Source organism: Triticum urartu, chromosome 2A, assembly GCF_056163025.1.
Source record: "Triticum urartu cultivar PI428250 chromosome 2A, HENAU_Tu73, whole genome shotgun sequence".
Classification (NCBI taxonomy): Eukaryota; Viridiplantae; Streptophyta; class Magnoliopsida; order Poales; family Poaceae; genus Triticum; species Triticum urartu.
The window spans coordinates 42,914,668-42,930,572 of NC_141874.1; the positions used below are offsets into that span (position 1 = coordinate 42,914,668).

A 15,905-nucleotide genomic window follows, 5' to 3' on the forward strand; every position below is an offset into this window, starting at 1 on the left:
TCGACATTTTCGTCCATAGAGAACTTAGAAAGGAGCCTTGCCCAAGCTGGCTTGATAACTATTGTTATAAGCAAACTCCGCGAATGGAATGCAATTCTCCCAACCCATTCCGAACGAGATGACAGAGGCTCGGAGCATCTCTTCCAGAATTTGATTGACTCGTTCTACTTGACCACTTGACTGAGGATGGAAGGCGGTGCTAAAGGAGAGATGAGTCCCCATAGCATTTTGGAAACTTTCCCAAAATCGAGAGGTGAAGAGACTCCCACGGTCTGAGTTAATTTCCAATGGAACACCATGAAGAGACACTATTCGGGAGATGTATAAATCGGCTAGCTGGCTAGCGGTGATACTCTCATGAACAGGTAGAAAGTGGGCTACTTTGGAAAGACGGTCGATCACGACGAAGATGGCATTATTCCCTCTCTTGGTCCTGGGAAACCCAGTGATGAAATCCATACTGATTTTGTCCCATTTCCACTCAGGAATAGCCAAAGGTTGAAGGGTGCCAGCAGGCTGTTGATGCTCTGTTTTAACACGACGACAAACGTCGCAATTAGCAATGTATTGAGTGATTTCTCTCTTCATCCTAGTCCACCAAAACCTCTGGCGTAGGTCTTGATGCATTTTAGTACTACCGGGGTGAATGGTGAGAGGGGATTCATGAGCTTCCTTAAGTATCAGTCGCCTCAGGTTTCGTGCCTTTGGAACCACTAGGCGATTTCCAAAGTATACGACACCTTGATCATCAATGGAGAAACAATTCGCGACTCCTTTCTTAATGTTTCTCTTAATACGGGAGATTCCCGGATCTACCTTCTGTGCCTTGATGATCTGATCCGTAAGGGTAGGTTTCGCCACCAGGGTGGATAGGAATCCTCGAGGAACAATGTGAAGATTTAGCTTACGAAATTCCTCATGGAGAAGTGGTTGACTTTGTTGTAACATCAGGTTGTTACAATAGGATTTATGACTTAGTGCATCAGCCATGACATTGGCTTTGCCCGGGGTGTAAGTTATTCCTAAGTCGTAATCCGAGATCAACTCGACCCAATGTCTTTGCCTGAGATTCAAATCTGGTTGGGTGAAAATATATTTCAAAATTTGGTGATCGGTGAAGATCTCGCAACGATTACCGAGGGGTAATGTCGCCAGGTTTTGAGTGCATGGACTACAGCTGCAAGCTCTAGATCATGTGTGGGATAATTTTCCTCATGTGGGTGTAATTGCCATGAAGCATAGGCAATTACCTGACGATCTTGCATGAGTATGCAACCTAGTCCTTGTCGCGAGGCGTCGCAATAGATAATAAAGTCCTTGGAGAAATCTGGTGGTACCAGTACGGGAGCAGATGTCAGGCGTCTTTTCAGTTCCTGAAAACTGAACTCGCACTGTAGAGTCCACTCGAACTTTTTATCTTTCTTGAGGAGTTCAGTTAGAGGTTTAGCAACCTTGGAGAAATTCTCGACGAAGCGGCGGCAATAGCTCGCTAAGCCAAGGAAGCTCCGAACTTGCTTGACCGTCTCAGGTGGAGTCCAATCAAGGATGGCTTGAACTCGCTCGGGATTGACAGCAATACCCTTACCAGAGATTACATGGCCTAGATAGGTCACTTCTGGCAACCAAAATTCACACTTGGAGAATGTGGCATAAAGGCGATGCTCTCGAAGTTTCATCAATACCAGCTTTAGATGTTTGGCATGTTCCTCTTCATTCTTGGAGTAGATGAGTATGTCATCGAGGTATACTACGACAAATTTATCCAAATACTCCATGAAGACCAAGTTCATTAACCGGGAGAAGGTATTTGGGGCATTGGTTAAACCGAAGGACATAACGGTGTACTCGTATTGGCCATAACAAGTAACAAAGGCCGTTTTGGGAATGTCCACGTTTCTGATTTTGATTTGATGGTAGCCCAACCTCAAATCCATCTTGGAAAAGACTGAGGATCCAGCGAGTTGATCATACAGATCGTTGATCCTGGGAAGCGGATACTTGTTCTTGATGGTGACCAGGTTGACAGGTCGGTAATCTACAACCATTCGATCCGTTCCATCCTTCTTCTTGACGAAGAGGACGGGGCAAGCCCAAGGAGAGGAACTAGGACGGATGAAACCCTTTTTCAAGGACTCATCGAGTTAGTTCTTAAGCTCGGCTAGTTCTAAGGGTGCCATCTTGTAGGGTCTTCTAGAAATTGGAACGGTTCTTGGAACAAGGTCTATCACAAACTCAACATCCCTGTCAGGTGGAACACCTGGCAGTTCTTCTGGAAAGACATCTGGAAAGTCTCGGACTACCGGAACATCCTCAAGGTCTGGAAGGGGGTTGGCATTTAGGGAGTAAAGCTGGCTCTTGGCCACTCGAGTTAAGACATTGACTGTCTTGCCCGATGGGTGAGTAAGTTGAACGGTTCTAGTGGCACAATCAATCTTAGCATAATGAGCTGACATCCAGTCCATACCCAAAATGATGTTTATGTCCGAGGACTTGAGAGCTATTAAGGAAGCAAGGAAGACAAGTCTATCGACAAGAATTTCGGTCCCATGGCTTACTCTAGAAGTTTGCCATTTGGAACCCGGAGTTTGAATTACCATGGAAGTGGGCATGTCACAGAATGTCGTGTTATGCAATCGAGCATAGTTCTCGGATATGAATGAATGAGATGCTCCAGTATCGAAAAGAACAGATACCGGATGGCAGTTAACAAGGAGCGTACCAAGGACGACGTTAGGATCCTCATGAGCCTCCTCGGCTGAAACATAGTTGACATGGCCACGGGCAGTGGTGGCCGGCTTGGCGTAGAATGTCTTTCCCGCGGGCTTACCACGGCCAACGGACTTTCCAGTTTGATTAGGGTTGTTCTGGGGACACTCTCGACTATAGTGACCCGGCTCTCCACACTTGAAGCATGTCACCACATTGGGGCGTGGAGCAGCATTAGCAGCGGGGCCACCATAGGGCTTGGGCGGTGCAAATTGCTGGTTGGGACGAGGTGCCTCAAAGGATGGCCTCGGGATGAACCTGGGTGGCAGTGCCGTGCTTGGGATCCACACCCGGCGCTTCTGAGCTCCAGAGCCGGATGAAGAGCCAAAATCATGGGAGTGCTTGCGTGAAGCATCATAATCAGTCTGGCCTGTCTCAGCACTGATGGCTTTGTTGACCAACTTCTGAAAGGAGGTGCACTCGTGCAGACGAAGATCGCGGCGAAGCTCAGGGCTAAGTCCCTTGCGGAACCTTGCCTGCTTCTTAGCGTCAGTAGATACCTCTTCAGGGGCATAACGTGCCAGATTCCCAAATTCACGACTATATGCATCCACAGTCAGTCTTCCTTGGGTGAAATTGCAGAACTCCTCCCTCTTGCGATCCATGAGACCTTCCGGAATGTGATGTTCACGGAAAGCTTCACTGAATTCAGCCCAAGTAGTAATTTGGCCGACCGGGCGCATAGCTTCGAAGTTTTCCCACCAGAGGCTAGCAGGGCCTTCGAGGTGATAGGCAGCATAAGTAACATTGTCGGCTTCGGCTACGTTAGCAGAACGTAGCTTGTGGGTAATGTTGCGAAGCCAGTCATCCGCGTCGAGGGGCTCGACGGAATGGTTAAACTTTGGTGGGTACAGCTTGATAAAGTCATTGATTGACACCAAGTCATTTCGCTGATGGCGTGCAGTGTTCTGCTCAATCCGCCCTAGCAGGCGGTTAGTCCCACGCTTGTTTCTTTCCGCCTCCAGCATCACTTCGGCCAGAGAAGGCGGGTGAGGCAGATTTTCACCCCTAGCTGCACTGGCTTCCCCCTGCTCCGAGGCAGCAGGGTTGCTACGGGTGTTGACCATCCTAGGAGATAACAAGACAACGGTTTAGATAAGGATGGCTCAAACTTAGCAAGGAAGTGCAGAATGTAATGGATAACATGTAATGTAGAGATGTCCATCCGTATGTCATGGTAATATAAAACTGCCATATATATACCAACGGTCATACACATCATACATAGTTTAGTACAAGCCCAGGCTACAGTACAACTATGATGAAAGACGTTACATCTCATCGGAGGCATTCCAAGCTCCTATACATTATTTGTCTACACCTCCGGAATTGATTACACACAAAGTCACATTCCACAAGTCACGCAGGACAGTGGAGATACAACTACTACAATACTAGTGATACTACTACTAACTCAGACAGCTCCGTAGTAGTCCTCATAGAAGTCACCTCCATAGCCTGGAAGTTCAACGTGATCATCCAGGAACAGACGGTCCTGAGGAGCCTGTGGACCATAGGGGCTAGGATGAGGTCTTGGACCAACAAACGGTGGCCTGCGGGGACCACGGGGTGGGGTGATGCCTCCCACATCACGCCAATCCACCATGTCTGGCAGAGCAGATCTCACAGGATACAGATCCCTTGTATCCATACATCCAGGTTGCACCGCAGGTGCAAACCGAGTCAATGTGGCCCAATGATCAGCACGGGTATTGAAAAGCTCCAGCCTCAAGGCCCGATTCTCTCGGTCCTTATCTTCGAGCATCTCGGCAGTGGTACGAGTTAATGAGTCCTCCTGAGTGGAGTCAGCATAGATAGCCTGAAGATACCCTTGCGCTCCCGGAAGTGAAGCTGGCATGTAACTGAAGTCGGTGTTCCGAAGCAAGCCAGTCCGGACTCGCATGATGGTCATCATGGAATAGGCAGCATCCTGGACAGCCATCTCAACAGTAACCTCAAGTCCATAGGAACAGTGAAGGGGCTCGGTAGATCCAGGATAAGAAGGAAATATCCTGACAGTGCAGAAATATTGGCTTTGATTAAAGTCTCGGAATTGCTCTTCGACGGTGTATTCGGGATACCAACGGTAACCCGTCTCGATCATTACCCGGACTAACATAGCAGTATGACCGGGCACGTCGAGGCACCGGGTCAGGCGAACCACTTGGTTTTGAGCATGGTTGGCCATCTGAAAGCACAACCACAATGCAAAGTCATTAGAATTTCTAGGGAAAATTGGACAGCATAACAGCTGTAAATGCTCAAAAAAAGATTTGAGACATCCACAACAGTTTGCAATACCACTCAACAACATCATATCAAGGTTCTGATCGAATTAGCAACATACTAAAAATAGTAGAAACTGAACTAGGACTTGTAACAACAATCCTATAAGCTACTACGGACTAGTAACACGTGAACCTGATAGAAGAAGAGAGCCTAGTCCTTAACCCACGTTGAATGAGAAGAGAATGACTCAGAGCAGAGGGCATAAGGTAAAGGAGTAAAAGAGCCTTATGTTCCCTCCCACAATCAATTCCCCTACATATAACTAAAGCATTTCTAGACTCGACATCGACCAGTTTGGCTCAACGAACCAACAGGCAGTCCGGCTCTGATGCCAATGCTTTCAGGACCCCGATTCCAAGCCACATCGATCTAGCCGGTAACACCTCATATCACTTTGCGGCCTCACGCACAGTATCCCACGGGTGTCGCCTTACCGTGGCCCGGGACCGTTTGCGCCTTTTGGCTCACGTATATGATAGTGTCGCTAGCATCCATATGACAGAGAACCCGGGCCGACATGGCTAGTCATGAACCCAAAGCGGCACAGACCTATGGAGACAGGCATACATGAATCACATCGAGCATGTCGGTCATCAGCGAGTGATTCCGGGCTGTAGCACTGGGCTAACAGGACTCCGGGGAACCCGGGCTGTAGCAGGCTAGGCGGGACTCCGGATGTCACCACGTGACATTTCCCTGAAGGGACAGACATAGGAACGACGTGAAACACATGTCGGCCAGTCAAGTGTCCTGAGCAGTAGTGCTGGGCTAGCAGGACTCCGGTGAACCGGGCTGTAGCGGACTACTATGGCTCGAGGAACACTAGACTACATTTCCCCATAAGAAAGGCTGCCAAGGATAAACAACTAGATTGTCGGATCCCACTCATACCAAGCATTTCAATCATACACACAATATGCCCGATATGAGTACATACAACATGGCATCACAACAAAACTCTACAACTCAAGTACTTTATTTAAAGGCTCCAGAGAGCCATACATAACAAGTTCATACAGATAGGGGTCACAAGACCCGACACTCAAGTCATACAATCATACAAGCACATGCAGAAGCAACTAGTCTGAGTACAGACACTAGAAAGAAAGAAGGCTTCTCGAAGCCTGTCTATCTACATAGGGCCCTCCATGGCCAGGATCACCACCTGGGTGGCTAGTCACTCGTCGACGTCAAGGTCTACGTAGAACCCATCGGAGGGGGCGGTGTTGTCGTCTGAAAACAGTAATTAAGCAAACATGAGTACAAAGGTACTCAGCAAGTCTTACATCAGAACCTAATATACATGCTCATTCTCAAGAAGGTGGTGGGGTTATTGCAGCAAGCCAGCTTTGACTCTTGGCTAAGCTATCCTACGCTACTCCACTAGTAAAATAGTTTTCGCACACGAGTCCACTACTCACCAACACAATACTCCACCGGGGATCCTCTCTCGTCATCCTACGAGAGGGCCATCCTCGGTACTCACACTTATCTTGAGTCTTTTAGTAGTATACATTAACTTGTCTATGAACTGTATAGGCAACCAAGTAGTCCTTTACCGCGGACGCGGCTATTCGAATAGATGATGTTAACCCTGTAGGGGTACACTTCTTCATACACGCTTTCACCACTTACCGCCGTTTACACGACATGTACTCGGCAACCTTCAAGCGGAAGCCCAGCGAGGGTGTCGGCCACGGCCTACCTAAACACTTAAGTCTCTGGTCCAGGTGTATCGCCTATCCAGGTTCCATCCGCAGGGAGTCCGGCCGAGGTTTCCACATACGGCCCCGAACGATGTGAACAGGGTTCCCGAGACACCAAACGGATGACTCGGTACACCATGCCACGGTGAATCTACCGCAACATAGCCCACCCCTAGGGTCAACGCTACGCATGGCCGCCAACACATAACCTACAAACACCAGAAACTATTTGCAACTCCTGGACAGAGTACTAAGGTATTTAAGAAGTCGAGAGGGTCCATTGGTTTCGGGCCCAATGTACGATAGTAACTGCATCTTAAATCACACATACAGATCTCAGTTCTTATGGACGGTCTCAATGAAACAACCCACCATGTACTCCTACATGGCCTCTCATCGATACCTTTACCAAAACATGTTCAACACATCGCTCATATTACCGACATAATCATATCACTCTAGCCCATCACCCAGATGAACCAGACCTGACACAACTCTAAGCATAGCAGGCATAGCAAGGTAGGAATCACATACATGGCTCAATCAACTCCTACACATGCTAGTGGGTTTCATCTAGTTACTGTGGCAATGACAGGTCATGCAGAGGATAAGGGTTCAACTACCGTAGCACACAGCAGTTTGAATCGCGTTGTCTTAATGCAGTAAACAAGAGCAGAAGCGGGAACATGGGTTTGTATCGGAATGATCAATGGGTTGCTTGCCTGTTGTAGTGGTAGTAGGGTACTGCCCTTCAGACGGATACTCGGGGTTATCCTCGGAGGCAGAACCTACCACGAAAGACACACCGAAGCATAATCAACACATGGCAATATGCAACAATAAGATGCATGCTATGACATGGCAAGATGAAAGTGTCTTGGCCTAATGCAAGCTAAAACAGAAGGGGATGAAGTCATTTGAATCAAAGATTCAAATATTAGCTCATTAAACATGGCCTTATTAGAGCATCACCTTATTCTGCTTAAACAGCAAGGTTAACTTGTTTTATCATGCATGAAACCATTACAGATGGATAGATTGAATTTTTCTGATCATTTTTCATATATAAATCTTTGCAATTGGAGCTATGGTTGATTTTCTATGATTTTTAGAAGTTTTGACTATTTTCTGGAATTTCCTCTTAAAGAATAAATCCAGTAATTGAATTAATGCGTCAGCATGACATAGATGTGACGTTAGCGGGTCAACTGGGTCGGCCAGGTCAAACCTGACTGGTGGGCCCTCTCTGTCAGTGTCACAACTAGTTAACAGAATTAGATTAACACTAATTAGCTGTCAGTGGGGCCTGGGCCCACATGTCAGTGACTGAACTAATTAAACTTAGTTAAAACTAATCCTAAACTAATTAGCAGACCGGCCCCACCTGTCATAGACTCCGGGGGGTCTACCTGGGCCTACACAGGGGTCAAACTGAGTCAAACTCGCCGGCGTTTAGCCGCCGGCGAGGCCAGACGCGGCGGAGGGCTGCGGGTTTCGTGCTCTGGCAACCAAAACGACGGCGGAGAGCATCTATGCATAGCTGGGAGCAAACCGCATCGAGTGGTGGCAGTGGGTGGAGCTAGGGTGGCCGGAAACATCGCCGGCGACGACCTTGGCGGTCGCCGGAGTTCGGGCGAGGCCGAAACCAAGGCTACGGGGCACGGCGAGGCGCGTGGAATGGTGCTACGGGCTCCTGGGAGCGCGTGGAAGATGAAGGCGTGCTCGGATTCGAGCTTACGCGCCTGTGGCCACGGCGGCGACATGGTCGGCGGAGCCGAGCTCTCGGCCTCGATGGCAGAGGGGGTTGGAGGACACGGACAAGCGCGGGGAGAGGGGCAGAAGAAAGATGGGCTCACAGCGGTTGCAGAACGCGTCTCAGCGGGCTCGGGGGAGATCGGACATCGTCGGGGCGTTGCCGACGATCTCGGCGGACCGAGGAAGAAGAAGGCGTCGGGGAGGTGCTTGGAGGCGTCCGGCGTCGCGTGAGTCGGCGAGGAGGTCGAGGACGGCAGCGCGGAGCTAATGGGCTTGTCGGAGAGGCGAGGGGGTAGCTCTGGTGACGACTACGGCGAACGACGGCGAGGATCGCGCTCGACCATCGCGGGAGAGGGTGAGGGAGACGAGGGGGAGAGTGAGGAAGGGAGAGAGGGGGACGTGGGGGTCGGCGTGGCACCCCTAGACGCCTCCAGGGCGTCGGCAGAAGCAGGAGGTGGCCGGCGTGTGGCCGCGGGCGCCGGCCACGCGCTCCTCGTCCTCCTGGCAGGAGGAGGAGAACGACTGGCAAGGCCAGTCGGCTGGGCCGAGCCAGGTGGGCTGGGCCAGCACAGGTGAGGCTCAGGTGGGTTTCCCTCTCTCTTTTTCTTATTTGTTTCTGATTTCTATTTTTTTCTGCAACTGTTGGGCTTTATTAAAAATACTAAAACGTTTCCAAAAATCCTGAAAATAATTGTGGGCTCTGTTTAGAATATTTCCAACAGCGAACATTTATTTCCAGAATTATTTGAGCATTTAAATTATTTTATAGCATTTAAATGCCCAAAATCAAATACTTATGATTTAATTCAATGACCTTCTGTTGACCTAGAAAATTGTGCACCAATTTTGCCAGAGGTTCCAACCCAAGACAAAGAGAGTGAACTTTTTAGAAGGGCATTTCAGGTTCATTGAAAATAATTTTAGTAAACCCTAGTTGTTTCCAGGGGGGTGTTGGGGGTTCTGTCATCCCCATTTCAAACTTAAAAGGAAATTAAACATGATGCACACTCTAATGCTTGAACTAACTAGGGTGTGACATCTAGATTTGATTAGTTGTGCTAACTTCAAATTTTGTTGTGTAGAAGGGATGCAAGTTTTGGTATTGGGAAGAAAAGTACATCGATATATTGATAGAGCAAAATTTAATACATGTTCGTGCACTTTTAGCTAGCATAGAGGCCGTAAATGAGACAAGTGCACTTGTTGCTAGATTAAAGGCTAGACACGAGACTAGGTGTGAGGAAGCAACATCTACATCTGGCTTGAAGAAGAAAGGAGGATGCCAAATCGAGCCTCCTCCACAGATCAACAATGAGTGCATCGAGAAGGCCCTAACCCAACTCAAGGAGGCAGTTATGGAAGTTGGCTATCTTCTAAAATATATTCTTGTTGTTCTTATTTTCTTTGACCTTACTTTACTAGTCAAAATATGATGATGTATTATCATGTATCAAAAATGAATGATAAAAAAAACTTAAGGACTTGCAAAGAAAAATACGCGGACAAGATACAGCCAGAGATGCGTCCGCGCGCTGGGCGCACAGCCATCGTATCACAGAACACGGCCGAACACGACCCCAAATCTTTACCCAAATAGATAGAATCCGGACAAAATAGACACCCATTTAAGGTGGCGCGGTGGAGTTGGCCTTAACATTCAGGCTGTCTGTGGATAAGCGTGCGCCGGTGGGTGGAGACAAAGCCTGGTGGAACTCTCTGGACACATCAACCACCTTCATCAGAGCATGCATGCACGCACTGTAGCATGTGTTTGTTGATTAGGACATCATTTCATTTTCTTCTGTTGATTAGGGCACCATTAACAGGCCACGTCTCTTAATCAATCCCAGAAGCAATCATTAGCACACACTCCACTCCAAGCCACCAGAAGGCGCGCATGATTAAAGACGTCGCGCACGCAGACGCAGGATAGATAAACATGATTGCATGACAGACAAAGGCAAGCCATATACGACTGACAAATATAGACAGGCCATAATATACACTGACAAGGATAGCCAGCAGGATAAGCTAGCAGCACTCCAGCAAACACGCATGCATCACACCATAAATAAATAAATTAACGTTCCAAATTGCAGCAATTCTCCCTCACAGCGGTTTTACATTACAGGTTCATCATCCATCCAACACCAACACTAATAACAGTAGTAACTAATGTAATTCGACAACAGTAACGGTGACAAGGAGTAATAATTGAAGAGTGAAAACATGGTGGTCTTTCTCTCACTCACATGCATGCGCAGAGAGGACACTGGAACGAGAAGGCCGGATGGACACGAGGAGCAGTACTGCCAACACGCTAGCTAGCGCGGTGGGTGACCGTTGCATTAAATTATTGGCCGGCCGGGCGGGCGGCTCAGTTGCTCCGGCTGCTCCGGAAGGAGCCGAGCGCCTTGATGGCCGCCGCCCGGAGGATGTACTGGTGGTACGCCGCCGCCGCCAGCGCTCCCACGAACGGGCCGACCCAGAAGATCCACTGCATGTCATGTCATGCATATACGAGGTTAGCTTCTTGCTTGCAAGAGGAAGAGGTAGAAGAAGAAAACAGATGGAGAGAGAGAGAGAGAGAGAGAGAGGAAGAAGCTTAATTACGTGGTTGTCCCATGCGGCCTTCTTGTTGTAGATGACGGCGGCGCCGAGGCTCCTGGCGGGGTTGATGCCGGTGCCGGTGATGGGGATGGTGGCGAGGTGCACCATGAAGACGGCGAAGCCGATGGGGAGCGGGGCGAGCACGGGGACGTGGGAGTCGCGGGCGCTGCGCTTGGGGTCGGTGGCGGAGAAGACGGTGTAGACGAGCACGAAGGTGCCGACGATCTCCGCCCCGAGGGCCGTGCCGCGGGAGAACCCTGAGGCGACCATGTTGGCGCCGCCGCCGTTGGCCTGGTACGCGTCCCTCATGATGCCCTTGACGATGCCGGCGCCCACGATGCCGCCCGCGCACTGCGCCACGATGTACATCACGGCGCGCAGCAGCGACACCTTGCGCGCCAGCAGCAGCCCGAACGTCACCGCGGGGTTGATGTGGCCCCCCGAGATGCCGGCGGTGCAGTAGACGAGGACGAAGATCATGCCGCCGAAGGCCCAGGCGATGCCGAGCACGCCGACGCCGCCGCACGGGTCGGCCGCGGACTGCACCTTGTAGCCGATGACGGTGGCGACGGTGATGTAGAGGAAGAGCAGCGTGGCGACGAACTCGGCGATGAGCGCCCGGTAGAAGGACCACATCCGGAGCTCCCCCATGTCGAAGAGCGGCGCCGGCGGCGGGTCGGAGTAGTCCTTGTGCGCCGGCGCGGCGTGCTCCGGCTCCTCGCTCACCTCCTTGGCCATGGCTGCTGCGGAGTGCGGACGCTCTCCTCTCTCTCTCTCTTCTCTGATGGATGGATGGATGGGGGTGGTGGAGTGTGATGAGTGAGTGTGAGGACAGGACAGGACAGGGCCGGTTTTATTGAGCGAGCTGCGGTGCGGCGCTGTCTTCAATGGCAAAAGGCCACTGTAATAAAAGTGCAAGAAAAATGTAATGTGGTGCTGGTTGTTGTGCATCGGTGTGGAGACAGCCGTGCTTGCTTCCGGTTCGAGCTGTCCCGTTTCTGTTGCTTAACTTGTCCACTATAGAATGAGTAGATGGATGGATAATGGGAGTCATGGATAAGCTAGTTTTATTGCGAACTGACTTAGTGATTGCAACACAAATTAAGTGTTCGAGAATATGCTTTGGTCAGGGACATGAGATGAGATGACATGAGAAGATGGCGCTGGCTTTGCGGTTGTGGGAGGGTGGATGAATGAATCATTAGGGTTTTAGTTGGGGTCGGGCATATCATTGGGGTTTCCAGCCTTACAATCGAAGTATAGCAGTTGTCATTATCACCAAATGCTTACACTTTAATATCCCGCCTCTCACTCTATCAATCAAGGGTCACAAACAAGTCCCGATGAAATTATAAATATTTATTGTTAACAATATGTTTTACGAGTAACTTACGTAGAACAGAATTATGACGTCGCATGGACATTTTCATGAATGAAATTATTGCACGCCCATCTCGGCCACCTTTCTTCCCAAGGGTGCAGCGTAACGCAAGCAATGATTCTGCTGCCACTCCCACCTCACCTCACTCACCTCCCTATGGCTATCCCGGCTAGGATCACGGATGAGATTCCTTCTTCCGGTAGGTAGGTACCGGTAACATCATCACACACAGGAGCGACACACCGTGGACCAGGCGTACAGCCAGGCCATGTGAGCCAGCCAGCCGGCCAACGACGGGAGTCGGAGTCGGAGCCGCAGCGGGCGGATACGAGGCCAACTCCATCGCGCGACCCTATTCTGTCCGCCCCTGTCTGTTTGGAATAAAAGAGATAAATGAGACGAACCAGCGCACGGGCGCAAACGGACAAATATTCGGATTCCGTCCGCTTTCGACTCATCTCCGGCTCAAACTTGTACTCGGTTTGGGGTGAAACGGACGCGCGCGGACGGCCTCGACGCACGCCCTTGTCCCTCCCGTGGCCCGCCTGTCGGGGACACTAGCAGTCCCTCCGTTCCCAACGCTTCACCCTCTCTCCCCGCCCCGCCCCGCCGCCGGCGCCGCCGCTATTCTCCGGCCGCATCCTCACCGCGCAGCCCCCCCGCCGTCCATACCAAACCATGTCTCGACATGGCCGCCACCACGCCCGCGCTTCCACCGTAGTTTTGGTCGTTGATCGGAAGAGGTTTGGCCGTCGTCGTCCTTGCCGGTGGCAAAGGGGACACGACTGCCGGCGACGTACCACGGCGGCCGAGGCAGATTCCGACGAGAGCTCCAGAGCGGCCTGTAGCCAGCCGGCAACCACCCCGCTGCATCGAGGTGATCATCGCGGCCTCTTCGCCGCCACGACCGCAAGGTGTTCGACCTTTTGCCAACAAAGGTATGGACAGTGGAGACGAGTTTTTCTTCCATCACTTCCTTTATTCATCAGACGATTCGTCGTCGGATGATGACGATCTTGTGGTGGCTGCACTGGTCGTTCACGACCATATTCAACGGCAGCTTCCTCGGTACAGGGGGTCACTCCCTGGCCGTGCTCCCAACCTGAACCGCAACAGGGAGAGAGGCCACGCCCTGCTCTATGCAGATTACTTTGCCAACACCCCGCTCTTCAGGACGGATAAATTTCGTCGCCGTTTTCGTATGGCAAGGCATGTGTTCAATCGTATCCGAGAGGGAGTGGTTGCTCATGACCCATACTTCGAGTGCAAGACGGATGCCCTTGGCAAGCTTGGATTCTCCTCCTACCAGAAATGCACCGCGGCCATCCCATGCTTGCATATGGAATTTCAGGCGATTTGGTGGATGAGTATGTGCGTACGAGTGAGACAACATGTCTGATGTCAATGTACAAGTTTTGTCAGGCTGTGATCGAGGTCTTTGGCCCAGAGTACTTGAGGCAGCCAACTGCCGCTGATACAGAGAGATTGTTGGCGACCAACGCAGCTAGAGGCTTTTCAGGTATGCTTGGCAGCATAGATTGTATGCACTGAGAGTGGAAGAACTGTCCATTTGCTTGGCAGGGCCAGTACAAGGGGCATGTTAACGGGTGCACTGTCATATTAGAAGCGGTGGCATCACAAGATCTTTGGATATGGCATTCTTTCTTCGGCATGGCAGGTTCTCACAATGATATCAACATGCTGCAGCGTTCTCCAGTCTTCGCGAGGCTTGCAGAAGGCCACTCCCCACCTGTCAACTTTGAGATCAACGGCCACCATTACAACAAGGGATACTATCTAGTAGATGGTATATATCCTCAGTGGTCAACTTTTGTGAAGACAATCTCGAAACCCCAAGGTGAGAAGAGAAAGAGATTTGCCCAAATGCAAAAGAGTGTTAGAAAGGATGTGGAACATGCTTTTGGTGTGCTTCAATCCCGGTGGGGTATCGTTCGAAACCCTACACTGTCATGGGATGAAGGGAAGCTTTGGGAGGTGATGACTGCTTGTGTGATCATGCACAACATGATCGTCGAGGACGAGCGTGATGAGAGTATCTTCGACCAAGGATTTGATTATCAAGGTGAAAATATTGAGCCCCTGCACCAAGACCCGGTCACATTTGAACAGTTTGCCCAATTCCACCGTGAGATGCGTGATTGGCACACTCATGTGAATCTTCAAAATGACTTGGTTGAGCACGTGTGGGATCACATTGGCAACCAATAGATTTATTTGTCCATTTTATATTCAGTCAAGACAATTTTGATTTGGTTGTAACACTATTTTATTAAAGACAATTTTAATTGGGTTGTAAAACTATTTTAATTTGCAGACAAAAATTTAGGTTTGAAATTAGTTTTAATGTAAATTTGGACATTTCTTGGCCCTGACGGACAGGATGGGGCAAAAGGATGCGGCAGCGTGCTAGGCGCACAGCCACCGCATCTCAGGACAGGCCCAGATACAATCCCAAATTCCTATCCAAAAAGATAAAAATAAGACAAAACGGACCTCCATTTAAGGTCGCACGATGAGTTGGCCTGATCGCCGCTGGGCTGGACCCTCCCACGCCCGCGCCCGCGCCTGCTGCATGCAGCACGGCGGTACGAACGGCAGCGCATGTGGCCCGCTGCCGTGGACCGTGGTCCGGTGGCGCACGCAAGTAAAAAGCGTGTGTAAAGCACGCCGGAGCTCGGTCAGATCCAAGGCCGCTGCTCCCCGGTGAAAACTTTTGTCCAACTTTGGCGCGCAGGTTCCTGCGTAAACGCTGGGAGGAAGGGGAGGCGTGCACGGCGGAGGTCGGATAAGTACAGGCTGCCAGGGAGAGGGAGGTGCGGCCGGGATCGGGATCCAGATGGGCGGGCCGGGCCGGACCGGCGGCGGCAGACATGGCGGGTGAGTCGGGCTGGCGCGCTCGTCCTTTCTGCCGCCTTTGCAACCGCCGCGGTGGGCCCAGCGGCGGGAGCAACGGCTACTGCTGGAGGCCGGAGCGTGATCCGTCGTCCGGCGCGCATCCAAGGCCGGCCGTTTTGGATCGTTGCGGAGGGAGATGGCGGAGGATGGGCCCTCCGTCCGTCCCGCCCAGGCTGTTCGAGAAATTTCGCCGCCAGCTGCTGGGCCGCCGAGGCTTTCTTTGGCGGGAGGGAAGCATGAACGGCGGCAGCAGACGGAGCGTACAGATTTCGTCGTCGTCGTGCAACTGCAACTTCCCGTTGGGGTTGCAGGCCCTGCCTGCCTGACAGCCGAGCCGGGCCCGGTGGACAGTGTCCTGTACTACTACTTGTCCCGTGCTGCTTCGAGTTGTATGAAGGCTCCACCACACCTGCCACGCGGCCTGGCTGGCTGGCTACGTGTGCGTACACCGGGCCCGGCGGACAGTGTCCTATATGTGTTTT

General features: G+C 51.0%; 2 protein-coding genes across 2 annotated transcripts; one reads left to right on the top strand and one right to left on the bottom strand.

Annotated features, from left to right (window-relative positions):
- Positions 1–10,588: 10,588 nt before the first annotated feature.
- On the bottom strand, positions 10,589–11,972 carry LOC125535363 (putative aquaporin PIP2-6). The gene is made up of 2 exons (XM_048698417.2): positions 11,130–11,972; positions 10,589–11,013 (listed from the first exon to the last, which is right to left on the bottom strand). The coding sequence occupies exons 1-2, from the start codon at positions 11,862–11,864 to the stop codon at positions 10,894–10,896; spliced, it is 855 nt and encodes a 284-aa protein (XP_048554374.1). The 5' UTR covers positions 11,865–11,972; the 3' UTR covers positions 10,589–10,893.
- Positions 11,973–13,447: 1,475 nt separating this feature from the next.
- LOC147983451 (uncharacterized) lies at positions 13,448–14,058 on the top strand. The gene is made up of 2 exons (XM_087540735.1): positions 13,448–13,858; positions 13,930–14,058. Exons 1-2 carry the CDS (start codon positions 13,448–13,450, stop codon positions 14,056–14,058), a joined length of 540 nt encoding a protein of 179 aa, XP_087396861.1.
- The last annotated feature ends 1,847 nt before the right edge of the window (positions 14,059–15,905 follow it).

What these genes read in the sequence shown, in the direction of transcription:
- LOC125535363 (XM_048698417.2), bottom strand. Translation starts at nt 11,864, where the DNA reads ATGGCCAAGGAGGTGAGCGAGGAGCCGGAGCACGCCGCGCCGGCGCAC. An exon ending in AGGCCGCATGGGACAACCAC is followed by an intron (nt 11,014 to 11,129) that starts GTAATTAAGCTT and finishes CATGACATGCAG; the next exon opens with TGGATCTTCTGGGTCGGCCC.
- LOC147983451 (XM_087540735.1), top strand. Translation starts at nt 13,448, where the DNA reads ATGGACAGTGGAGACGAGTTTTTCTTCCATCACTTCCTTTATTCATCA. An exon ending in GCTTGCATATGGAATTTCAG is followed by an intron (nt 13,859 to 13,929) that starts GCGATTTGGTGG and finishes AAGTTTTGTCAG; the next exon opens with GCTGTGATCGAGGTCTTTGG.